At 44.5% G+C, this 22,662-nt stretch overlaps 1 protein-coding gene across 1 annotated transcript in view; it reads left to right on the forward strand.

Annotated features, from left to right (window-relative positions):
- Positions 1 to 7,116, forward strand: part of LOC120997242 (cytochrome P450 2K1-like) — a 43,861-nt gene extending 36,745 nt beyond the window's left edge. The window contains exons 8-10 of the mRNA XM_040427245.1: positions 2,663 to 2,847; positions 4,337 to 4,478; positions 5,861 to 7,116. Coding sequence (XP_040283179.1) covers positions 2,663 to 2,847; positions 4,337 to 4,478; positions 5,861 to 6,039 — 506 coding nt within the window. The 3' untranslated portion in view covers positions 6,040 to 7,116. The remainder of the gene's footprint in view (positions 1 to 2,662; positions 2,848 to 4,336; positions 4,479 to 5,860) is intronic.
- Positions 7,117 to 22,662: the final 15,546 nt, after the last annotated feature.

The raw sequence follows: 22,662 nt of genomic DNA on the forward strand, positions 1-22,662 counted from the left end.
TGTAACTATGGTCGGGGACAATACATGTCCTTTACGGCCCACTAGGTGAATGTGGTTCCTGCACAGCTACACCATCAACTTGGCCAGGTGACGCCGCTTCCGCCTCCACGTTCTCACGCCGTTGGTCCTGCGAAAATGTCCGCCTCCACTGCAGGGACAATTCACAGTGCCCCTCCAGCATACCATATGTGCAAGGCACGGCGGTGTCACACTGTTCTGCACCTCGTTTGCCTGGGCGAACAAAGTCACACAGGAGAGGAACTGCTCCGTGTCCTTCATCAAGAAATCGAATCCTGGCTTTCTCCGCGACAACTCAAAATCGCAACCATTGTGCCTAAAATTGGCCAGGAAACTTTTCATGCACTTCAGCCACTCGTACACTGCAAATTATACTCTCATTGAGCTGCAGCGGTAGAACGGCATCCCCCAACATAGGCTGATATGCGACGTTTCCACCCTTTGGAATTCCACGCTCAATATGTTGGACCGACTATACGAACAGAGAAAGGCCATAAACGATTTCTTGATGATTCAAGCGGAGAGTCGTGCTCCCCTATGTCACTTCGATGTCAGCCAGTGGCAGCTCATGCGTGACACCTGTCGTTTGCTCAGGCCCTTTGAGGAGGCCACGTTATTTGTCATTCCCCAGAACTACAGGATGAACAAAGGCATTCCACTGCTTCATGTCCTGAAACAGATGCTGGTAAATATGGCTGGTCAGTGGACTGGAGACGTGGCACCTAGATCTCACGGCCACATGAGCCCTGTGGGGGCTGAACTGGAGGAGGAGGAGAAGGAAGATATTGGAGCACAAGCAATGTGTAGCGAAATGTTTTTTTTTTCTAAATAGGTGACAGAAGAGGAGGAGCAGGAGCAGCCACAGGAGCTACAGGGCAATGAGGAAGAAGACACACAGTGGCAGTATGCAGTGGAGAAGGAGGCAGGGAGTCCCTCTGAGTCACTTGCACAAATAGCCCGATGCATGGTCATTTGCATGAGTAGTGACAGCCGAATTGTCACCATTCGGCAGAGGGATGATTTCTGGCTCTCCGCCTTGTTGGACCCTCGCTACTGGTCCAAAATGGGGGCCTTTTTTACACCTGCTGAGAGGGAGGACAAACTGACCTACTATAGAGACATCCTATGTAGTGAGTTGGCCGCTGCCTATCTGCACCATCGTCCATCCTCTGACCGGTGGGAGCCCTCTGCGCTCACGTTCCTCTCCCATGACTGCTGTGGCACGGTGGGGGGTTGGAGCAGTTCCAGCTCCACCAACAGCAACTTGAGTCTAGAGTCACTGATGAGCAGCTTTCTTCACCCGCCTAGTTAAGAAACTACTCACCAGCAGCTGCAGCAGCTAGACCTGAACTAGCAGGTGGTGGCATACTTGGACAACACTCTGCCACTTCACATTAAAGATCAGCCGGACTACTGGGCAGCCAAACTGGATTTGTGGCCGCAACTGGCAGAGTTTGCCCTGAGAAAGCTGTTCTGCCCGGCCAGTAGTGTGTCATCAAAGCGGGTGTTTAGTGCGGCGGGGGCCATAGGTTATCCCAAGAAAAACTTGCCTGTCCACCCAAAATGTGGAGAGACTGACCTTTGTCAAGATGAATCAGGCGTGGATCAGCCAGGATTTCCACCCACCAATGCCTGATGCATCAGACTAGATCATCCATGGTGCCACACCAACACTTTGACAAAAGCAACCGTTCTTTTCTGGCTACCTGCCTTAGCTACTATTCTGATGTTGCCACCCGCCTGATGCCACACATCTGATGCCGACCGCTTTTTTCTGGCTACCTGCCTCAGCTACTATTCTGATGTTGCCACCCACCTGATGCCACACATCTGATGCCAAGTGCTCCTTATTTCACCCACCATCTTCATCTGGTACTGGTATTGCCACCCACCTCCCCACTATATCACTGGGTCACTCTGTGGTCTCCTGATGCTACTGCCACCTCCACACTATGTCACCTTGCCACTCTGTGGTCTCCTGATGCTGCTGCAACCTCCACACTATGTCACCTTGCCACTCTGTGGTCTCCTGATGCTGCTGCCACCTCCACACTATGTCACCTTGCTACTCTGTGGTCTCCTGATGCTGCTGCCACCTACACACTATGTCACATTGCCTCTCTTTGGTCTCCTGATTCTGCTGCTACCTTAACAATATGTCACTTTGCCACTCAGTGGCCTCTTCCTGATACTGCTGCTGCTGCCACCTCCACATTATGTCATTGTGCCACCCTGTGGCCTCCTCCTGATGCTGCTGTCGTGGTCATACCTGCTCATGCAGCTCAGCTCCCTTGCAAACAACTTTTTATATCTCTACTTATTGATTTTTACTAAATACAGAAATGTAGGCTAGTTTCACATTAGCGCTTAATATCTGCTTATTAACTATAATGGGAACTGTATGGTGACACTTAAGCCTCCGGCAAAGCCGGAACGCAGAGAGATCCGACAGACTGCTCCCCTAGTGTGAAACTATCTTAACTTGTTACAAGATATGTAATGTAATATTATCATATAGTTTTTCTGGATTTTTACGTTTTAAGCTGGATATAGACTTTTATTCTAAAGTTCTCAATTTCCTCAATTTTTCATGAAATTTAAAAATGGAGAATATGGACATTAAGGAAGAAACTTTTTCCCACAGGAAAAGTTCATAATGAAATTGATGCAGTGATTGGATCAGCTCAGCCTCAGACAGATCATAGAAAACAAATGCCATATACAGATGCTGTCATTCATGAAATTCAGAGGTTTGGTGACATTGTACCAGGAAGTGCCCCACATTTAACCTCTCAGGATGTTACTTTCAGACGTTACTCTATTCCAAAGGTGAGAATCAGATATATTAATGGGCTCATTCCAAATGACAAAATTCCAGCCTTAAAATCATCTGTTGTTTTTCTGTATTTTGTAACCCTTGTTAATTAGTAGTTGATCACAAGTTTAGATGAGTAAGTGACCATGTATGGTTGCAATATGTCCACCAGAGTGAAGGTGTAATGACAATGGAGTGAACAGAAGGTGGCATTGAATTACAGGTTGATAATTGATGAATATCAGTGAACTGAAACAAACTATATGGAATTGATCCTGCTGTGAGTATAACCATGCAAGATAGACAGGACAAGCAAAAACTCAGTTAAGACAAACTTCAAGACACAGCAAGGGAATGCCATAGGACTACAGAGCTCAAGATACACAGATATAACACACTATGCTAGAAAAAGATACTAAGAATCTGGAAACAAAAGCACATAGAATATGCTACCCCAAACACAGAATATCAAAAGGTTTGGACATATGAAGGCTAAGTAGTCAACAGTTCCACTTAAAGTTAACCAGAACAAGCTAACATAATCCAGATTGAGATGCAATGCACTTGCATAGCAGTTTCCCCAATAATGCTAGTAAATAGATGAACATGAAGCAAAAGGGAAATTCCTGTTGCTTGTAACCAAAGAGTTTTCCTAGCAGCTGGCTAATAAAGTGGGGCCTTGAGCAGGGAACCTCTTTTATGAAATGCATATGTCCTAATAGGCATTTTAACTGCAGCACAGTTTTTTATATATACCTCCAAACATCTTTATTCCCATTCACAGGATAATTTTAACACCCACAGAACCTCCCAGAAACCTTGCCTGTTTCTTATATGACTAAGTGAGGTGGAGGAAGATCAATTTTCATGATTCTCAGTTTGGTATTTTAGGTCACACACAGATGATATAAGATAGTATAAGATGACATTTTGGAGGAATTATATACATTATACACAATTACACACCCTAAAAGAAGGCCCAACTTTGGGAGTTCATATGAAGCCTTCTATTTTTTTTGGTGCACCTTTTAGGCATTCATTTGAAGATTACAGATCCTACGCTGCATTTTACTGATTTACCATAATCATCTTAAAATATACTGTACAGCTGTGAATCTTCTTTTGGCTCAACATATCCTGAGATATGTGGTGCAAGATGAGCCGCTTTAAATTTTATGATACTTTGTCATGAGATGTAGACGGTAGGAGTTTCTATATGTGGCCATCCAGTGGTTGTGCTATGTTTTGCAACCCATCAAGAGTTTCACTGTCATGTAAAAATAATGTGCTAACCTTGTTTTGAAAGAAAATGGAGTCATTGATGGGGAAGGTTTGGTTGAAAGCCTTGTTGATCATCTTTATAATCTTATTGTTCTATAATTGGGATTTTTAGATCTTGACAAAAACATGAAATGTAAAATTTGCCATTCTAGATGAATGAATAGGACGTCTTAACCTCTGAATGTGTACCCTGTATAATACGTAGCTCTTTGACCCCCCCAGGGCACAGTTGTAATCCCATTACTGCACTCAGCGCTAAGAGATGAAACTTACTTTGAGAAACCCAATGAGTTTTACCCTGAACACTTTCTTGACTCAGAAGGAAAACTAAAGAAGATTGAGGCCTTCATACCATTCTCTATAGGTAAAAATATTATGCTTCATTATAATCATCAAGGTTTTTCCACTCTTCAGAGGTTGTCTTATCACAGACATCACTAAAAAAGGGAAATACATTCACATAAAATATGACTTTTAATAAATATAATTAAAAAACTGTACTAAATAGAACACCTGTAAATCGCCTTAGACATTGGCAGTGTGTATCTCCAGTTCACGTGGTCATAGTGTTGCTACTAATTACATATACTCAAAGCCCAGTTATAATACAAATGGGGTAAAATATATCATATGGCACCGAAAAGCATATGTGCACCGTGATACACAAACTGTAACCGTATTTAGATAATACAACTCACTACCCACAAATATTCACTGTTGCAGGCTTCACAGATTGATCTTGAAATGATCTCTGGTAACACACTGTACACAGTGGCTGGTGGTGAGGTTTCATCAATGCAATGGTCAAGGAATTGTCCGAAGGGCAAGAAAAACATAGTTAACACTATCCCTGGGGGATAACCTATCACTTGCCCTTAGTGGAGATGGAGAACCATGCTCTAAAATGAGCAACCCATAGAATGAACCCTACCTATACCCTAAGATTTTCCTAGGTCCACCCACATGTGTTTCTACTGGAGTTAGTACATGGGTCCACAACAGGTCTCAGATAAGACAGGTATCCTACATGGTAGCTAGTAAGAGGGTTCTGTGTCCAAAACACATTGGATATATAGACCACAAACCCAACCCACATCATGTCATTCTCCAATAGTGTTATGGGATATTCATGCCCAGTTAGATTTATACAACCAGCATCAAATGCATAGAAGGAGAAACACTGCACTACAAATAAAAATTTCACAACAAAATAAATCTCTTGGCCCCATGCCTCTGGGCTGCTATGGCTATAGTTTGACTCCTGGCAACCCCTCCGATCAGATGCTTAAATAGGAATGTTGTGGGCTCTTTCTAGATCAGTGAGGTCATGGTCATTAGTCACATGGCCTAGATGCAGCTCAGTCCCATTCAAGTAAATAGAGCTAAGCTGCAATAACAAGCACAGTCACTATCCAATGGGTGGCGCTATGCTTGGTAAGCTCTGAGGAGATTGCTGCGTTCACAGGAGTGTCATGACCTCCTCAAGCAGATGATCATCATGGGTCCTGGATGTTGAACCCCCACTGATCATCTACTTGTGGTCCCTCTGATATCCATGACTTATCCTGAGCATAATTCATCAATATGAAAATCTTAGAAAACCCCTTTAATGTTAATTTCACACTCTCTCAATTTCCACTTACATGTATCATTTTTCTAATAAAATTAAATGATAGATGTAAGGCTAACTTTGTGTTAGCTCAGTATCTAATGTTTATGTTTTTGTACCTTTTTTTTTACTGCCAGGTAAGAGAAGTTGTGCAGGTGAGAACTTGGCCAAAATGGAGCTCTTTCTCTTCTTCACCACTTTGCTACAGAACTTCACATTCCAGCCCCAACCTGGAGCTATACTGGACTTGAACCCCGCACTTTCCTCAACAAATGGTCCTAAATCTTATGAAATGTGTGCTATACCCCGCTCCTAGAACATGTTTTTAGTTGAGTTTTGCATGCAAGCTTTGTCTAACATCTTCCTGTGCCCCGATTAATAAGGCAATAAGGCAATGCCACCACAAAACTCACTGAAATCTTGTTTGCGGGACAGTTTTTATAAGTCCTCCAGTTGCACATTATGATCTTTTTTGTGGACAACAGCAAATGTGCTAGGCAGGTTACAAATGTGATATTTCAATGGACTCAAGATGAGTCTTGTGATGTCAGAAGTACTGGTGCTGTCACTCAGGCCATGGGGGAGATGTTAGACAAGGCATACAAACAAGAACTAAAGCATTGCCAGAAAGGGGATTGTCCTTCTGCCACATCCAACTGAATTTGCATAATGGATAAATCTTGATTTTCTCAGAAATAAAGATGCCATGAACATGTTGCTAAATGTCCTACTAAATGTGGACTGTGGTTTGGTAGGGCTAAATTATCTGACAGACTCCCTTTAATTTCAATCAAGAAAAATGTGCAAAGTCCCCTTTAACTTCCATAGGAATAAGAAGAATATGCAAAGTTCCTGCATGTCAAAAATTAAGGACATCCAGTTTAATTGTACAGAGCTGAAATCTCTCCTCAGTTGTCTCATGGTCAATGAGAAACCATTGAGAACATTACCACACTGCCGTTTATAGCCACGACCATAAACTGTATCTCCCCCATATCAAAATTACCATAACAGAAAGTGTACACAATTAAAAATATATTTTAGTTGCACTTTGTGCTACTAAAATATGAAAAGAATTTGAAAAACAAACAATTTTAATTTTTTGGGGTATAAAAAACTAAAATTACCAAACAAAATGAAGTAAGAAAAAAAGCACCGTAAAACATTTTCAATAAAACTGCTATGGCTTTTAAAGCCATGTGAACGAAAAAGACAAAAGATATGTGTGGACAATGGAACAGTCTTGAACTGGTTAACCTATATACTGTGATATACTTCAGATAATGTTCAGTAAAGTGTATACACAAGCAATGCAACAAATGTGTGGTTGTTTCTGCTTATTGATCTCTTTCCATGCACCTTCACAATTCACTGCTTATGAAGGGGTATTTCAGTCTGAACAAAGATTGAAGAGATAAACAACAGCACTCAGTAAAGAACTTTTGTTCTGGTTATTTATTTTATGGCAACTTCACCAAATTGTGACGTTTCAGTCGTAGGACCTTTATCAAACACTGTGTGACAATAAGAAAATATTCCTTAAGTACATATAAAAGTGGCAACATCAATTAATTATATATGCATTACCCCTAACACCGTCAGATAATAATAAAAATAAAACCTTACATACATAGTATTAATCAAATAAAGTTACAGAAAATTTCTGAAAAAATTGTGGTACATAAAGTTCATGTACATAGCTCCTGCTCTATACACCCTGTACAGAATTATTAGGCAAATGAGTATTTTGACCACATCATCCTCTTTATGCATGTTGTCTTACTCCAAGCTGTATAGGCTCGAAAGCCTACTACCAATTAAGCATATTAGGTGATGTGCATCTCTGTAATGAGAAGGGGTGTGGTCTAATGACATCAACACCCTATATCAGGTGTGCATAATTATTAGGCAACTTCCTTTCCTTTGGCAAAATGGGTCAAAAGAAGGACTTGACAGGCTCAGAAAAGTCAAAAATAGTGAGATATCTTGCAGAGGGATGCAGCACTCTTAAAATTGCAAAGCTTCTGAAGCGTGATCATCGAACAATCAAGCGTTTCATTCAAAATAGTCAACAGGGTCGCAAGAAGCGTGTGGAAAAACCAAGGCGCAAAATAACTGCCCATGAACTGCGAAAAGTCAAGCGTGCAGCTGCCAAGATGCCACTTGCCACCAGTTTGGCCATATTTCAGAGCTGCAACATCACTGGAGTGCCCAAAAGCACAAGGTGTGCAATACTCAGAGACATGGCCAAGGTAAGAAAGGCTGAAAGACGACCACCACTGAACAAGACACACAAGCTGAAACGTCAAGAAATATCTCAAGACTGATTTTTCTAAGGTTTTATGGACTGATGAAATGAGAGTGAGTCTTGATGGGCCAGATGGATGGGCCCGTGGCTGGATTGGTAAAGGGCAGAGAGCTCCAGACCGACTCAGACGCCAGCAAGGTGGAGGTGGAGTACTGGTTTGGGCTGGTATCATCAAAGATGAGCTTGTGGGGCCTTTTCGGGTTGAGGATGGAGTCAAGCTCAACTCCCAGTCCTACTGCCAGTTTCTGGAAGACACCTTCTTCAAGCAGTGGTACAGGAAGAAGTCTGCATCCTTCAAGAAAAACATGATTTTCATGCAGGACAATGCTCCATCACACGCGTCCAAGTACTCCACAGCGTGGCTGGCAAGAAAGGGTATAAAATAAGAAAATCTAATGACATGGCCTCCTTGTTCACCTGATCTGAACCCCATTGAGAACCTGTGGTCCATCATCAAATGTGAGATTTACAAGGAGGGAAAACAGTACACCTCTCTGAACAGTGTCTGGGAGGCTGTGGTTGCTGCTGCACGCAATGTTGATGGTGAACAGTTCAAAACACTGACAGAATCCATGGATGGCATGCTTTTGAGTGTCCTTGCAAAGAAAGGTGGCTATATTGGTCACTGATTTGTTTTTGTTTTGTTTTTGACTGTCAGAAATGTATATTTGTGAATGTTGAGATGTTATATTGGTTTCACTGGTAAAAATAAATAATTGAAATGGGTATATATTTGTTTTTTGTTAAGTTGCCTAATAATTATGCACAGTAATAGTCACCTGCACACACAGATATCCCCCTAAAATAGCTAAAACTAAAAACAAACTAAAAACTACTTCCAAAAATATTCAGCTTTGATATTAATGAGTTTTTTGGGTTCATTGAGAACATGGTTGTTGTTCAATAATAAAATGAATCCTCAAAAATACAACTTGCCTAATAATTCTGCACTCTCTGTATATACTTTCAGGGGCGGACATTGGCAGCAGAGGGCCCCTGTGCAAAGAATGTGCCTGGGCCCCCCAACCATACATATAGAAATAAACATAGGCCATAGGTAAAGATTAATACAATGAGGTGTGGCAGCAGAAGGGACCCCAATTTGTCATCTTCCCCTTATCCTACAGGGAGAGGAAGGGGTGATCAGTCGCATCAAAGATAGGGGAAACCCTTCAGATACTGTGGTGCGTATTAATGTCCTCTTAATGCTCCTACATAGTAATTTTTACCCCTTTGTGCCAGCACACAGTAGTAATATCCACATTGTGCCCCCTCCACAGTAGCTATGGACAGATATGTACCCCCTCACAGTAGTTATGCCAGATATCTGCCCCCTCACAGTAATTATGCCCAGATATGTGCCCCTCACAGTAGTTATGCCCAGATACATGCCCACCACAGTAGTTATGCCCAGATACATGCCCATCACAGTAGTTATGCTAGATTATGTGTCCTTCACAGTAGTTATGCCAGATATGTGCCCCCTCACAGTAGTTATGCCAGATTATGGGCCCCCTCAAAGTAATTGTGACAGATTATGTGCCCCCTCACAGTATTTATGCCCAGATATGTGCCAACTTCACAGTAGTTATGCCAGATTATGTGCCCCCTAACAGTAGTTATGCCAGATATGTGCCCCTCACAGTAGTTATGGCCAGATATATGCCCCCTCACAGTAGTTATGGCCAGATATGTGCCCCCTCACAGTAATGGCCAGATATGTGCCTCCTTTACAGTAGCTATGCCCAGATATTGTCCCCCCTTCACAGTAGTTATGTCCAGATATGTGCCCCCCTCACAGTAGTTATGTCCAGATATGTGCCCCCCTCACAGTAGTTATGCCCAGATATGTGCCTCCTCACAGTAGTTATGCCAGATTATGTGCCCCTTCACAGTAGCTATGCCCTGATATTGTCCCCCCCTTCACAGTAGTTATGCCCAGATATGTGCCTCCTCACAGTAGTTATGCCAGATTGTGCCCCTTCACAGTAGCTATGCCCAGATATTATCCCCCTCACAGTAGTTATGTCCAGAAATGTGCCCCCTCACAGAAGTTATGTCCAGATATGTGCCTCCTTCACAGTAGTTATGGCCAGATATTGCCCCCCCTTCACAGCAGTTATGGCCAGATATGCGCCCCATCACATTAGCTATGGCCAGATATGCGCCCCTCACAGTAGTTATGTCCAGATATGTGCCCCCTCACAGTAGTTATGTCCAGTTATGTGCCTCCTTTACAGTAGCTATGCCCAGATATTGTCTCCCCTTCACAGTAGTTATGGCCAGATATGCACCCCCTCACATTTGCTATGGCCAGATATGCGCCCCTCACAGTAGTTATTGCCAGACATATGCCTCCTCACACAGACCTATTGAAATGAACAGGTCAGGATTCAGTCTGGATGAAATGCATTTACACTGGCGCTGGATGCGCTGAAGTTATGGAGAGGCCGGCGCCTCTTCATAACATCAGCAGAACCACTTCCAGTTTAGGGGTTATTAAGACCGGTGTCTAAAACGCCGGTCTTAACAAATGACCCCCTGCATGTCTGGGCAACACTTTTAACCCATTTACATGACACGGACCATATGTATTTTATGATCTGCAAATTACGGATGACGCTCATGTGCCATCTGCATTTTTTTGCAGACCTATTACCTAGCCTGCATGTTGCGGACCAGTATAGGACATGTCACATTTTCTATCCTTTGCGGAACAGACATACGGATGCGGAAAGCAAATGACTTCCATGTGCTTTCTGCATCTGTTTGTGCGTTCTGCACAAGATGGAAAATGTGACATGTCCTATATTTCTCTACAAAATGCGGACTGCAGACCCATTTAAGTTAATGGGTTTGCAAAGATATACAGATCGCATATGGACGGCATACATATCTTGCCGATCCGCGGACCGCAAAATACATTGTTAATGTAGCCTCACCATATGTGGGTAAGGGACAGTCACAGGAGGGCCAGAGGGGGACAGGTGGGATGGGTGGGGTAAAAAAAAATAACAACATACCAAGCCAAGTTCAGTGTCTGGCAGAGACAGTGGTCACTGGGGCAGCCTCTGGTCCTCACTCACTTCCTCCTAAGTTGCTGCAGGCCCCACACATTAAGCACCAGAAGCGCTAGGAGAGGACCGCATGTGGGCGGGGCTATCACAAGGGGGCTGAGCTACTGACATTACCAGATGGGAGGTGGAGCTTTACAGACCTGGCTGACGCTGCACCACTACACAGCAGGACTGAGCTGGGGGGGGGGGGGCGATCGCAGATGCAGCTCAGGATGTGCTGCCCTGGCCCTGCTCCTCAGAGCTGCGGACGCAGAACATCCTGAGATTGAAGTCAGATAGTAAGGTGGGCCCCTTCTACATGTGGGATGGTGTGATGATGAATGGTGAAGCGTGCGGCTCTCTGCTTCACCACTACAATCAGCTGTCTGTGCGTCCTGTAGATGCATAGAAAGCTTAATTGGAGGTCCCCCTCCCATGCTGGGCCCCTGTGCAGCTGAACCGTCTGCACAGGCGGTATGTCCGCCCCTGTATACTTTGTTGTCTTCAACTTATTATCAAAAAGAAAGAAAAAATTACAGCAGTCAGGTAAAACTCCATATCTGTTAGATAGACATTCAGGATAAATATTTTGAATTCATGAAATAGATATTAGATGCTGATGTATATAGGAGTATATAATCTACAATCTGCGATCCCTTGATACAAGCAACAGCCATTACAGCCTGGGGCGACATCAATCCCAGAGCAACATTGAAAAGTAGAACATTCAAATGCATGTATGGCTATAGGGTAGAATCTGGTGCCCCCATAAGGACAGAAAACACTTACCAAGTTGCCGTGGAGAAAATGTATGAAAGGTAGATAGAGCTGATGGTGTATCCACACCCATATAAACGCTGAGGATAAGAGGTGCATGTGGCTAGATATATCAGGCCCGGAAGGAAGTGGCCGAAACCGGAAGTGCCTATGCGTTCCAAGCTGAAACGCATCCACCTCTCATTTGCCCACAAGTAACTACTACTGCTCCGCACACTCAAGGGGTTATATGTAGGTCTCTATGTGTACTAGGAGTGAAAGGGGTATAGGGGACATATCTATGTATAATTTCAACTAAATCACAATAAGGAACGCAACCGGAAGTGCGTTCCAGCCGCGACCGAAAGTAGCTGGAACGCATCGGATCCGATCCTCCTATTCAGACTGACCACTGTGGATTATATGTAGTGAATTGGCTAGCAATATGAATCTAGGGACAATAATGAACAGATTACTATAAGGAAGGTATATAGATCTAAAAGTTTAAGTAAGCCAATTATCAACAATAAAGAAAAATTGGAAAATAAATAAAGAGAAAGAAAAAGAAAAAGAAAAAATACCCTCTATAGTGAAGCCCATTTGGTCTGCAGACAATAGGAATCAAAGGAAAAAAAGAGACCAACACCCAAAAGGATACAGAAAAAAGACGGCAAGCATGGTGGGGGTCTGGTTCTTAGTGCATCTGAAAAAAATAAATAAATATTAGTAGTTAGTAATAGTTTATACTATTTGACACATATACCAATAACATCACAGAAATTCAAATAAAAGAGGACAATTCATAGTCCCTATTGAGCCCCTTAGGTTCTAGGCTTTGTAGTCTATGTATCCAATAAGCCTCTCGCTTTTTGAGTATTTGTTGTCTATTACCACCTCTTCTTGGTAACTATTTTTTCTATTATTTGAAATTTCAGTTGGGATACACTATGCTTCATTTTATGAAAATGGTGAGGAACCGGAAGTAGCAGGTTCTCACATCGGATAGTAGACTTATGTTGAAAGATGCGATCCCTAACATTCTGGGTGGTCTCCCCCACATATATTAGGCCACATGGACATTTCAAGAGATAGACTACGTAATTAGATTGGCATGTATGGAACCCTTTGATTTGTATGGACTCCCCGGTCTGTGGGTGATAGATTGTCCGCTTTCATTACATTTGAGCACTGCGTGCAATGTAGACAGGAAAACGTGCCCTGTCTCACTTTTCCTAATAGGCGCTGATGTAAGATAGTACTACTCGAGCCAATATCTGCTCTGACAAGCCAATCCCTCCAATTTTTTGGTCTCCTACTACATGGTAGACACCGTGTCTGAAATTCCTCTATGTTGGGAAAGGAACGTGTAAGAAAAACTCTAGTGTGAAAGTACCCTAAGTATATTCCAGTGCTTATTGACGATGTTTACAATTTTATAGGAATATGGGTGATAACTGTGTACAAAGGGAATTCTCTTTTGGGTCCCATTTTTTTGTCGCGAACTAGAGTCTGACTTAGGTGAAATTATCGCCATGGGATATCCTCTTTGTTGGAATTTGTTGGTCATTTCTAAAACTCTTTTCTGTTTGTCCTCCTCTGATGTCACTATTCTCGTAATGCGTTCAAATTGTGATCTAGGTAGTGATTTTTTTGTAGAGGGTGCATGACAACTGTTGTAATGGAGTAAATTGTTTCGATCCGTTGGTTTACGATACAGATCTGTATGTAAAGAACCATCCTCTTGTTTGAGGACTAGAATGTCAAGGAAGCTAATACTATGCTGATCATAGCGTATTGTGAACTGCAATTCTGGATAGATGGAGTTCAGATAGGAATGGAAGCTGTGGAATGAATCCTCCAAGCCTTCCCATAGACAAAAAATATAATCTATGTATCTTTTCCATATTTTAGCATGTTGTAGGAATAGATACTGCGGATATACATGTTCAATTTCGAACCTTGTCATGTACCCATTAGCATAGGGTGGTGCTGCATGTGACCCCATTGCGGTCCCTTGTTTTTGTACATAAAAGGAGTCCTCAAACATAAAAAAAATTTTTTGCAGAACTATAGCAAGTAGATCTAAATAGAATTCCACAAGTTGAGGTGTTGTGTTAGCTTCCTCTAAAAGGAGTTTAGTGGCCCTAATGCCTTTTGTATGATGGATGTATAGAGGCCATTTACATCCCATGTTACAATATAGCATTGATTGGAAAGGGGACCTATGTGTCGAATGACATTCAGAAAGGCAGTTGTGTCTAACAGAAATGACTGAGTGGTTTTGATTAATGGGGTAAGGGCTTTTTCTATGAAGATGGAAAGAGGGGCCGGAATTGAATCCGTTGATGCAACGATGGGACGGCCTGGGGGTTTATTGAGAGTCTTGTGAATCTTGGGAAGTATGTAGAATAAAGGAGTATTGCTCACTGTAGAATGAAAAGATAAAAGTTGTGTGCAAACATTTCATTTATTGCTGCATTACATATACAGTAAAATGAGCAATAAAGCAGCTTTGCAGCAGGTCTTTATTAAAAATGCCCTACTGTTTTGTTTCTACAGATTCTATAGAGACCTATATTGTGCATCTCCGTGGTAACAGACAACAATCAAACCCAGTGTAGTCTGAAATTGCACTCACATATTTCCTTTAGTACTTCATAACATATCAAAAGTATGTTAAGCATAAAATAGGGGACACTTTGGAGGGAATGTATCTGCCAAATCAGACTGTACAGAGTTTGGTTGGCGTCTGTGACCAGAAGTAGAGATGAGCGAATTTTTCAAAAATTCGATTCACCGGTTCGCCAATTTATTTATTTTTTATTCGGTTCGATACAAATATATTTGCGGCGAATTGTGTTAAAAAACTGCTATTTCCTGGCTGCAGAGAACTTCTATAGTGGTGTAGAACGCTGTGCCTTTCAGTAACACACATGGGGAGTCTGCTTTGGTAGTGAAATAAAACTGAGTCCGTGTAACATGCAGATGACAGGCGTTGCTCTTAGAATCACTGCACACTTCACTTATTTGGGCAGTTAGCAGCATGAGGAGACCACAGAGTGTCAGAAAGACAGAGTATGCAGGTGGCGGCAGCATCAGGAGGCCGCAGAGTGGCACAATGACAGAGTCTGGAGGGCGCAGAAGCAGTACGAGGCCACAGAGTGGAAAGGTAACATAGTGTGGAGGTGGCAGCAGCATGAGGAGACCGCAGAGTGACACAATGACAGAGTCTGGAGGTGGCAGCAGCATTAGAAGGCCACAGGATGGCAAAATTACAGAGTGTGGAGGTGGCGGCAGCATGAGCAGACCACAGAGTGGCACAATGACAGAGTCTGGAGGTGGCAGCAGCATCAGGAGGCCACAGAGTGGCAAGGTGACATAGTGTGGAGGTGGCAGCAGCATGAGCAGACAACAGAGTGGCACAATGACAGAGTCTGGAGGTGGCTTCAGCATGGGGAGGCCGCAGAGTGGCACAATGACAGAGTCTGGAGGTGGCGACAGCATGAGGAGGCCACAGAGTGGCAAGGTGACATTGTGTGGAGGTGGCAGCAGCATCAGGAGGGCATAGAGTGGCAAGGTGACATAGTGTGGAGGTGGGTGGCAATACCAGTACCCTCTGAAGATGGTGGGTGACAGAAGGAGCACTTGGCATCAGATGTGTGGCATCAGGCAAGTGGGAGCATCAGAATAGTAGTGGTAGCCAGATAAAACCGGTCAAATGCCTGAGCAAACGGCAGGTGTCACGCATGAGCTGCCACTGGCTGACATCGAAGTTACACAGGGGAGTACTCCTGTCTGCTTGGATCATCAGGAAATCGTTTATGGCCTTTCTCTGTTCGTACAGTCGGTCCAACATATGGAGGGTGGAATTCAAACTGGTGGAAAATTTACATATCAGCCTATGTTGGGGGATGCCATTCTGCGGCTGCAGCTGAAGGAGGGTGTGCTTTGCGGTGTACGAGTTCCTGAAGTGCATGCAAAGTTTCCTGGCCATTTTCAGGATGTCTTGCAGATGGATGGAAGACTTCAGGAACCGCTTGACAACCAGATTGAACACATGTGCCATGCAGGGCGCATGGCTAAGCACTCCTTCACGCAGCGCCTACACAATGTTCTTCCCGTTGTTGGTCACCATGTTTCCGATTTTCAGTTGTCGCAGAGATAGCCAGGATTCGATTTCTTGCTGAAGGACACAGAGCAATTCATCCCCTGTGTGACTCAGTTCGCCCAGGCAAGCGAGGTGCAGAACAGAGTGACACCCCCGCACCCTGCACATGTGGTATGCTGGAGGGGCACTGTGAATTGTCCCTGCAGTGGAGGCTGAGAACACGGTGAAGGATGAGGAGGCAGAGGCGGACATTGTCGCTGGACCAACGGCTTGAGAACGTGGAGGCAGAAGTGGCGCCACTTGGCCAAGTTGCTGGTGTGGCTGTGTAGGAACCACATTCATCCAGTGGGCTGTAAAAGACATGTATTGTCCCTGACCGTAGTTACAGCTCCACATGTCGGCGATGCTGTGCACTTTGGCAGACACCAACAGGCTAAAGGATTGGCCCACCTTCTGTTCTACATGTGTGTGCAGGGCTGGTACTGCATTTTTGGCAAAAAAATGACGGCTTGGGACTCTCCACCTCAGCTCAGCACCATCCATTAGTTCTCTGAAAGGTGCAGAGTCCATCACTTGGAAAGGGAGGGACTATAGAACCAGCAACTTGGACAAGAGCACATTCACCTTCTGCTCTGTTGGATGAGGGCATGCATACTGTTGTCTCTTGGCAATCACTTCACTGATCGATTGCTGACGAAATGACTGAAGAGGAGTAGTAGGAGGATGAGCAGGAGCATCAGGACCAACAGATGATGGGAAGGACAGACCGTTCCCTTCGGCTGAGGTGGTGGAGCCTTGACTGCCTGAAAACGGACGTGTGCAACTGGGTGATGCAGCGGTTGCTGCGGCAGGCTGGACCACCACATCGGAGCCACGGTTTTCCCAGGCCACTTTATGGCAACGCTGCATATGTTGACGCAGGGCCGTAGTGTCAACATTGGCAGTCTGGCCACGCTTCACCTTCTGTCCACAGATTCTACATATGGCCACACCGCGGCTTTTCAAAAAACTGCCACACCGCCGAGTAGGTGATGTTACCCCCAACACTACACACAGACTGCTACTGCTGCTGCCTCCGTGAACCCGTGCACTGCTACTTCCCTGCAAGGTAGGCTCCCGCGAAGCAGGTGGTCTACCCCGGGCACATTTTGCTCATGACCTTCCACTGCTGCCACCCTGCTAACTCCCGGCCACGCTAGCGACTTGCCAGCTCCACTGCTGTCTCACGGGAAAGTTGCCACCCTCTTCTCCCAATGATGAAGCCCTTTCGTCAGCTGGCTCCCAGGTGCGATAAGCTAAATCATCATCATCGAGTACTGTTTGCACGTCACTGATGTCCTCCTCAACCGTCTCTGGGTCAGGAGCCTGACCGCTCGCAACACCTGCTCCCATGCCACTCTCCCCATCACTACTTTTCCGCCTAGTGGAGGAAGCGGCGGATGTCTCCTCCAGATCTTGGCTGGGCAGTAGCTGCTGACTGGCCTCTAGTAGCTCGTCCTCACTGTATAGTGGAGCTGAGCTCACAGCATACAATACTACTCTGGCTGAGGGAACATAAAAGGACAGAGGCAGGTTGAAGACACAGGGCCTGCTCCCCGGCCATGCCAACTAAGCGTCGTGTCAGAGGAACCCACTAACTCTTGGCTGGGGGTGTCTGATGTCACTTGGTTGGAAGTGGATGACCGAGTCAACCATTCAAGAACCGCTGGGTTGCTGATCAAGACACAACCACAAGATGACACCAGGAGCTCAGGCCTCTCGCTGCGACCCCTGCTGCCACGCCCCATAACTCTGCTGCGACCTGTGCCTCTGCTAGAAACATTTAGGCCTCTGCCACTCCCCTGTGCAGGGCCTGGCACTTGTCTGTCTGACATACTTTTAGATCAAAAAAATAAATAAAAAGGAAATTAAAACACCTAAAAAAACTCTGTAATTTTCAGCACACAACGGCTAATAAGCCCTTTTATTTTTACCACTAAAACAAGTCAAAAAGTGCTGTAATTTTCTCACTTCACCACACAAAGGAAAATATTTTTTTGTGCCAGTAACACACGGCACAAAGGGCAGTAATTTTGTAACTTTACCACACAACGGAAAATACTTTTTTGTGGCAGTAACACATGCTAAAAAGGGCTTTAGGACATATAACTGCAGCGCTGAGCAGCAAATATATTTTTGGTTTGCCAGTAATACACGGCAAAATTGGCTTTAAAACATAACTGCACCGCTGAACGGCAAATATATTTTTTCTTTTAACACTAATACATGTCACAAAAGGCTTTACAACAGATAATTGGACCGCTGAGCGACAAATATATTTTTTCTATATACGGTTATATACGTTATAGAAGGCTTCACCACAGATAACTGGACCGCTGAGTGGCAAATATATATTTTCTTTTTCCGCTAATACACACCACAAAAGGCTGTACCACAGATAACTGGACCGCTGAACAGCAAATATATTTTTTCTTTTTCCGATAATACACGTCACAAAAGGCTTTACCACAGATAACTGGACCGCTGAGTGGCAAATATTTTTTTTATTTTTCCGCTAATACACGGCACAAAAGGATTTAAAAGATATACGATAACTGCACCGCTAAACAGCAAATATATTTTGGTTTTGCCACTAATACACAGCAAAAATGGCTTTAGAACAGATAACTGCACCGCTGAGCGACAAATATACTTTTCTTTTTACGGCAATACATGCCACAAAAGGCTTTAAAACATATACGGTAACTGCACCGCTGACCAGCAAATATATTTTTGGTTTGCCACTAATACACAGCAAAAATGGCTTTAAAACAGATAACTGCACCGCTGAATGGAAAATATACACTGCTCAAAAAAATAAAGGGAACACTTAAACAACACAATGTAACTCCAAGTCAATCACACTTCTGTGAAATCAAACTGTCCACTTAGGAAGCAACACTGAGTGACAATCAATTTCACATACTGTTGTGCAAATGGGATAGACAACAAGTGGAAATTATAGGCAATTAGCAAGACACTGCCAATAAAGGAGTGGTTCTGCAGGTGGTGACCACAGATCACTTCTCAGTTCCTATGCTTCCTGGCTGATGTTTTGGTCACTTTTGAATGCTGGCGGTGCTTTCACTCTAGTGGTAGCATGAGACGGAGTCTACAACCCACACAAGTGGCTCAGGTAGTGCAGCTTATCCAGGATGGCACATCAATGCGAGCTGTGGCAAGAAGGTTTACTGTGTCAGCGTAGTGTCCAGAGCATGGAGGCGCTACCGGGAGACAGGTCAGTACATCAGGAGACGTGGAGGAGGCCGTAGGAGGGCAACAACCTAGCAGCAGGACCGCTACCTCCACCTTTGTGCAAGGAGGAACAGGAGGAGCACTGCCAGAGCCTTGCAAAATGACCTCCAGCAGGCCACAAATGTGCATGTGTCTGCTCAAACGGTCAGAAACAGACTCCATGAGGGTGATATGAGGGCCCAACGTCCACAGGTGGGGGTTGTGCTTACAGCCCAACACCGTGCAGGACGTTTGGCATTTGCCAGAGAACACCAAGATTGGCAAATTCGCCACTGGCGCCCTGTGCTCTTCACAGATGAAAGCAGGTTCACACTGAGCACGTGACAGATGTGACAGAGTCTGGAGATGCCGTGGAGAACGTTCTGCTGCCTGCAACATCCTCCAGCATGACCGGTTTGGCATTGGGTCATTAATGGTATGGGGTGGCATTTCTTTGGAGGGCCGCACAGCCCTCCATGTGCTCGCCAGAGGTAGCCTGACTGCCCTTAGGTACCGAGATGAGATCCTCAGACCCCTTGTGAGACCATATGCTGGTGCGGTTGGCCCTGGGTTCGTCCTAATGCAAGACAATGCTAGACCTCATGTGGCTGGAGTGTGTCAGCAGTTCCTGCAAGACGAAGGCATTGATGCTATGGACTGGCCCGCCCGTTCCCCAGACCTGAATCCAATTGAGCACATCTGGGACATCACGTCTTGCTCTATCCACCAACGTCACGTTGCACCACAGACTGTCCAGGAGTTGGCAGATGCTTTAGTCCAGGTCTGGGAGGAGATCCCTCAGGAGACCGTCCGCCACCTCATTCGGAGCATGCACAGGCATTGTAGGGAGGTCATACAGGCACGTGGAGGCCACACACACTACTGAGCCTCATTTTGACTTGTTTTAAGGACATTACATCAAAGTTGGATCAGCCTGTAGTGTGTTTTTCCACTTTAATTTTGAGTGTGACTCCAAATCCAGACCTCCATGGGTTGAAAAATTTGATTTCCATTTTTTTATTTTTGTGTGATTTTGTTGTCAGCACATTCAACTATGTAAAGAACAAAGTATTTCAGAAGAATATTTAATTCATTCAGATCTAGGATGTGTTATTTTTGTGTTCCCTTTATTTTTTTGAGCAGTGTATTTTACTTTTGCCACTAATGCACGACAAAAAGGGCTGTAATTTTAGCACTTCACCACTCAACAGCTAATAAGCCCCTTTTCTTCCCACTAATAAAAGCCCAAAAACTATTTAGAACATATAACTGCACTGCACAAGGGGAGATAAGATATAGAAATATTTCCTTGTAATAAACCCTGTTAATGGCTGTATCAAACATGCACCCCAATAACAAGAACAGTTTGCTGGAATTACAGAGCTGTATAATGGCAATTTGGATCCCCAGTCAGTGCAGCAAAGTGTACTAAACAATGATAGAAATGGCTGCAGCTCTCACCTCTGACTTTAATCCATGAAGCAAGGAAAAAAGGCCAGAACTGGGCCTAATATAATATCCAATAGAAAGAGAGAATCCAGCTTCTTGTGGAGTAAAAAATAGTTCTTTATTGGCTCATCGTATAAAATCCACCAAAATCACAGGAAACAGGTGTACAGTAACATGTTTCAGGCTACAGAATCCGGCCCTTCATCAAGACATAACACACATATTAAAACCATTCCTTTTTATGTAGCACAAGGTCCAACCCCCTCTCATCAGCAAAGTGTCCGCACCTGGAGCCTGGAATAGGAACCATTCAGCGGTCCAGGGGGGAGATCCAGCCTCACAGGTGACGCATACATACACATAATGAACATATCTTAGGCCACTTTCACACCTGCGTTAGGTGCGGATCCGTCTGCCATCCGCACAGACGGATCCGGACCTATAAATGCAAACGATGGCATCCGTTCAGAACGGATCCGTCCGCATTCTATGTAAAAAAGTCTAAGTCCAATTGTTAGTCAGACGGATCCGTTCCAACCCCACACCGAAAGTCAACAGGGGACGGATCCGCCCGCAATCGCACCCTATTGTGTCAACATCAAACGGATCCGTCCCCACCGACTCACACTGCAAGTCAGGATGGATCCGCCTGGCTCCGCACGGCCAGGCGGACACCAAAACATTGCAAGCAGCGCCCCGGTGTCCGCCTCCAGAGCGGAATAGAGGCGGAACGGAGCCAAACTGATGCACTCCGAACGTGTCCGCATCCATCCAGAATGCATTTGGGCCAAACCGATCCGCCCGGGGGCCCCCCGTGAGAGCCCCGAAACGGACCTCACAGGCGGACACTGAAACGCTGGTGCGAAAGTAGCCCTAGCTGTATTGCAGAGTGAGGTCATGTTTTCTATTTAACCCCTTTGGCATGCAGGTATCAAGTGAAAACATCCAAAAGGTTTCCCTGCTAAGGAGTTTTTGTCTGCGATCCCCTCCTCTTATGGGCAATGAAACCACTTCAATCCCCTGTGCGCAAAACGCAGATGCGTCACCTCTGTGAACAGTGGCGAAGTGGAAAGTCGCTGCCGATACATTGCGAGTCTGAAAATGAGGAATATCACTGAGATGTTTTATGATACGTATTTTCAGCTCATTTACAGTGCATCCAACATATTGGACTTTACAGATTCTGCATGTAATAACGTACACAACAAACTCCGTATTACAGTTGATATATTGTTTTAGAGTGTATCTGTTGTTATTCACTGTAGATGTGACCTCCTTAGTGACACACATGTATCGGCAGCAAATGCATTTCTTACTTCCACATTAATAATTGCCAGTAGCTTTTGGCCAGGAACATGCCCGAGGGATGGTATCAGTAAACAGGCTGGGGCTGAGTTTTTTCCCACCGTAGGTGCTTTCTTGGATATACACCTGATACCCGCAGACACCACATCTCTCCACTCCTCACCGTAATTGAGGACAGGGAGATGTTTACGGATAATTCTGCATATGTGTGGATATTCTCTACTGTAGTTAGTAATAAAAACTGTAGATTTTTGTCCTCCTCAGCAAGGTCTTCACTTTTTTGACTTTTTTGACATCTATAGGATTTTTTCAGAAGCTGGATTCTCTCTTTCTATAGCAAGGTGTACTAGGATTGTTCCTATTACCCAGGCTGTCACCTCCCCTACAGAACCCTTTTCAACATAAAATCTGTGGAATAATTCCACCCTAACCTTTCCCTACACCTTGAATATCTTCTACCACAGTCCCTAGCGCCTGCAGACGTCTCTCCCTGCACTCAGTACACTGGTTAATGTGGCAGAATCTATGATGGCTGCCGCTATTTATGTAGTGTACGGGAGCTGTAATGCCCGTCACTACAGAAGGGTCACTTGTGTGCTGTCGTTTCCCCTTATTTATGGGGAGGTTGGTATAAGTCATCTTCATAAAATATAATGTAATGTAATGCTATGTACTTCCCTGTTA

This window comes from Bufo bufo, chromosome 4, assembly GCF_905171765.1.
Source record: "Bufo bufo chromosome 4, aBufBuf1.1, whole genome shotgun sequence".
Taxonomy (NCBI): Eukaryota; Metazoa; Chordata; class Amphibia; order Anura; family Bufonidae; genus Bufo; species Bufo bufo.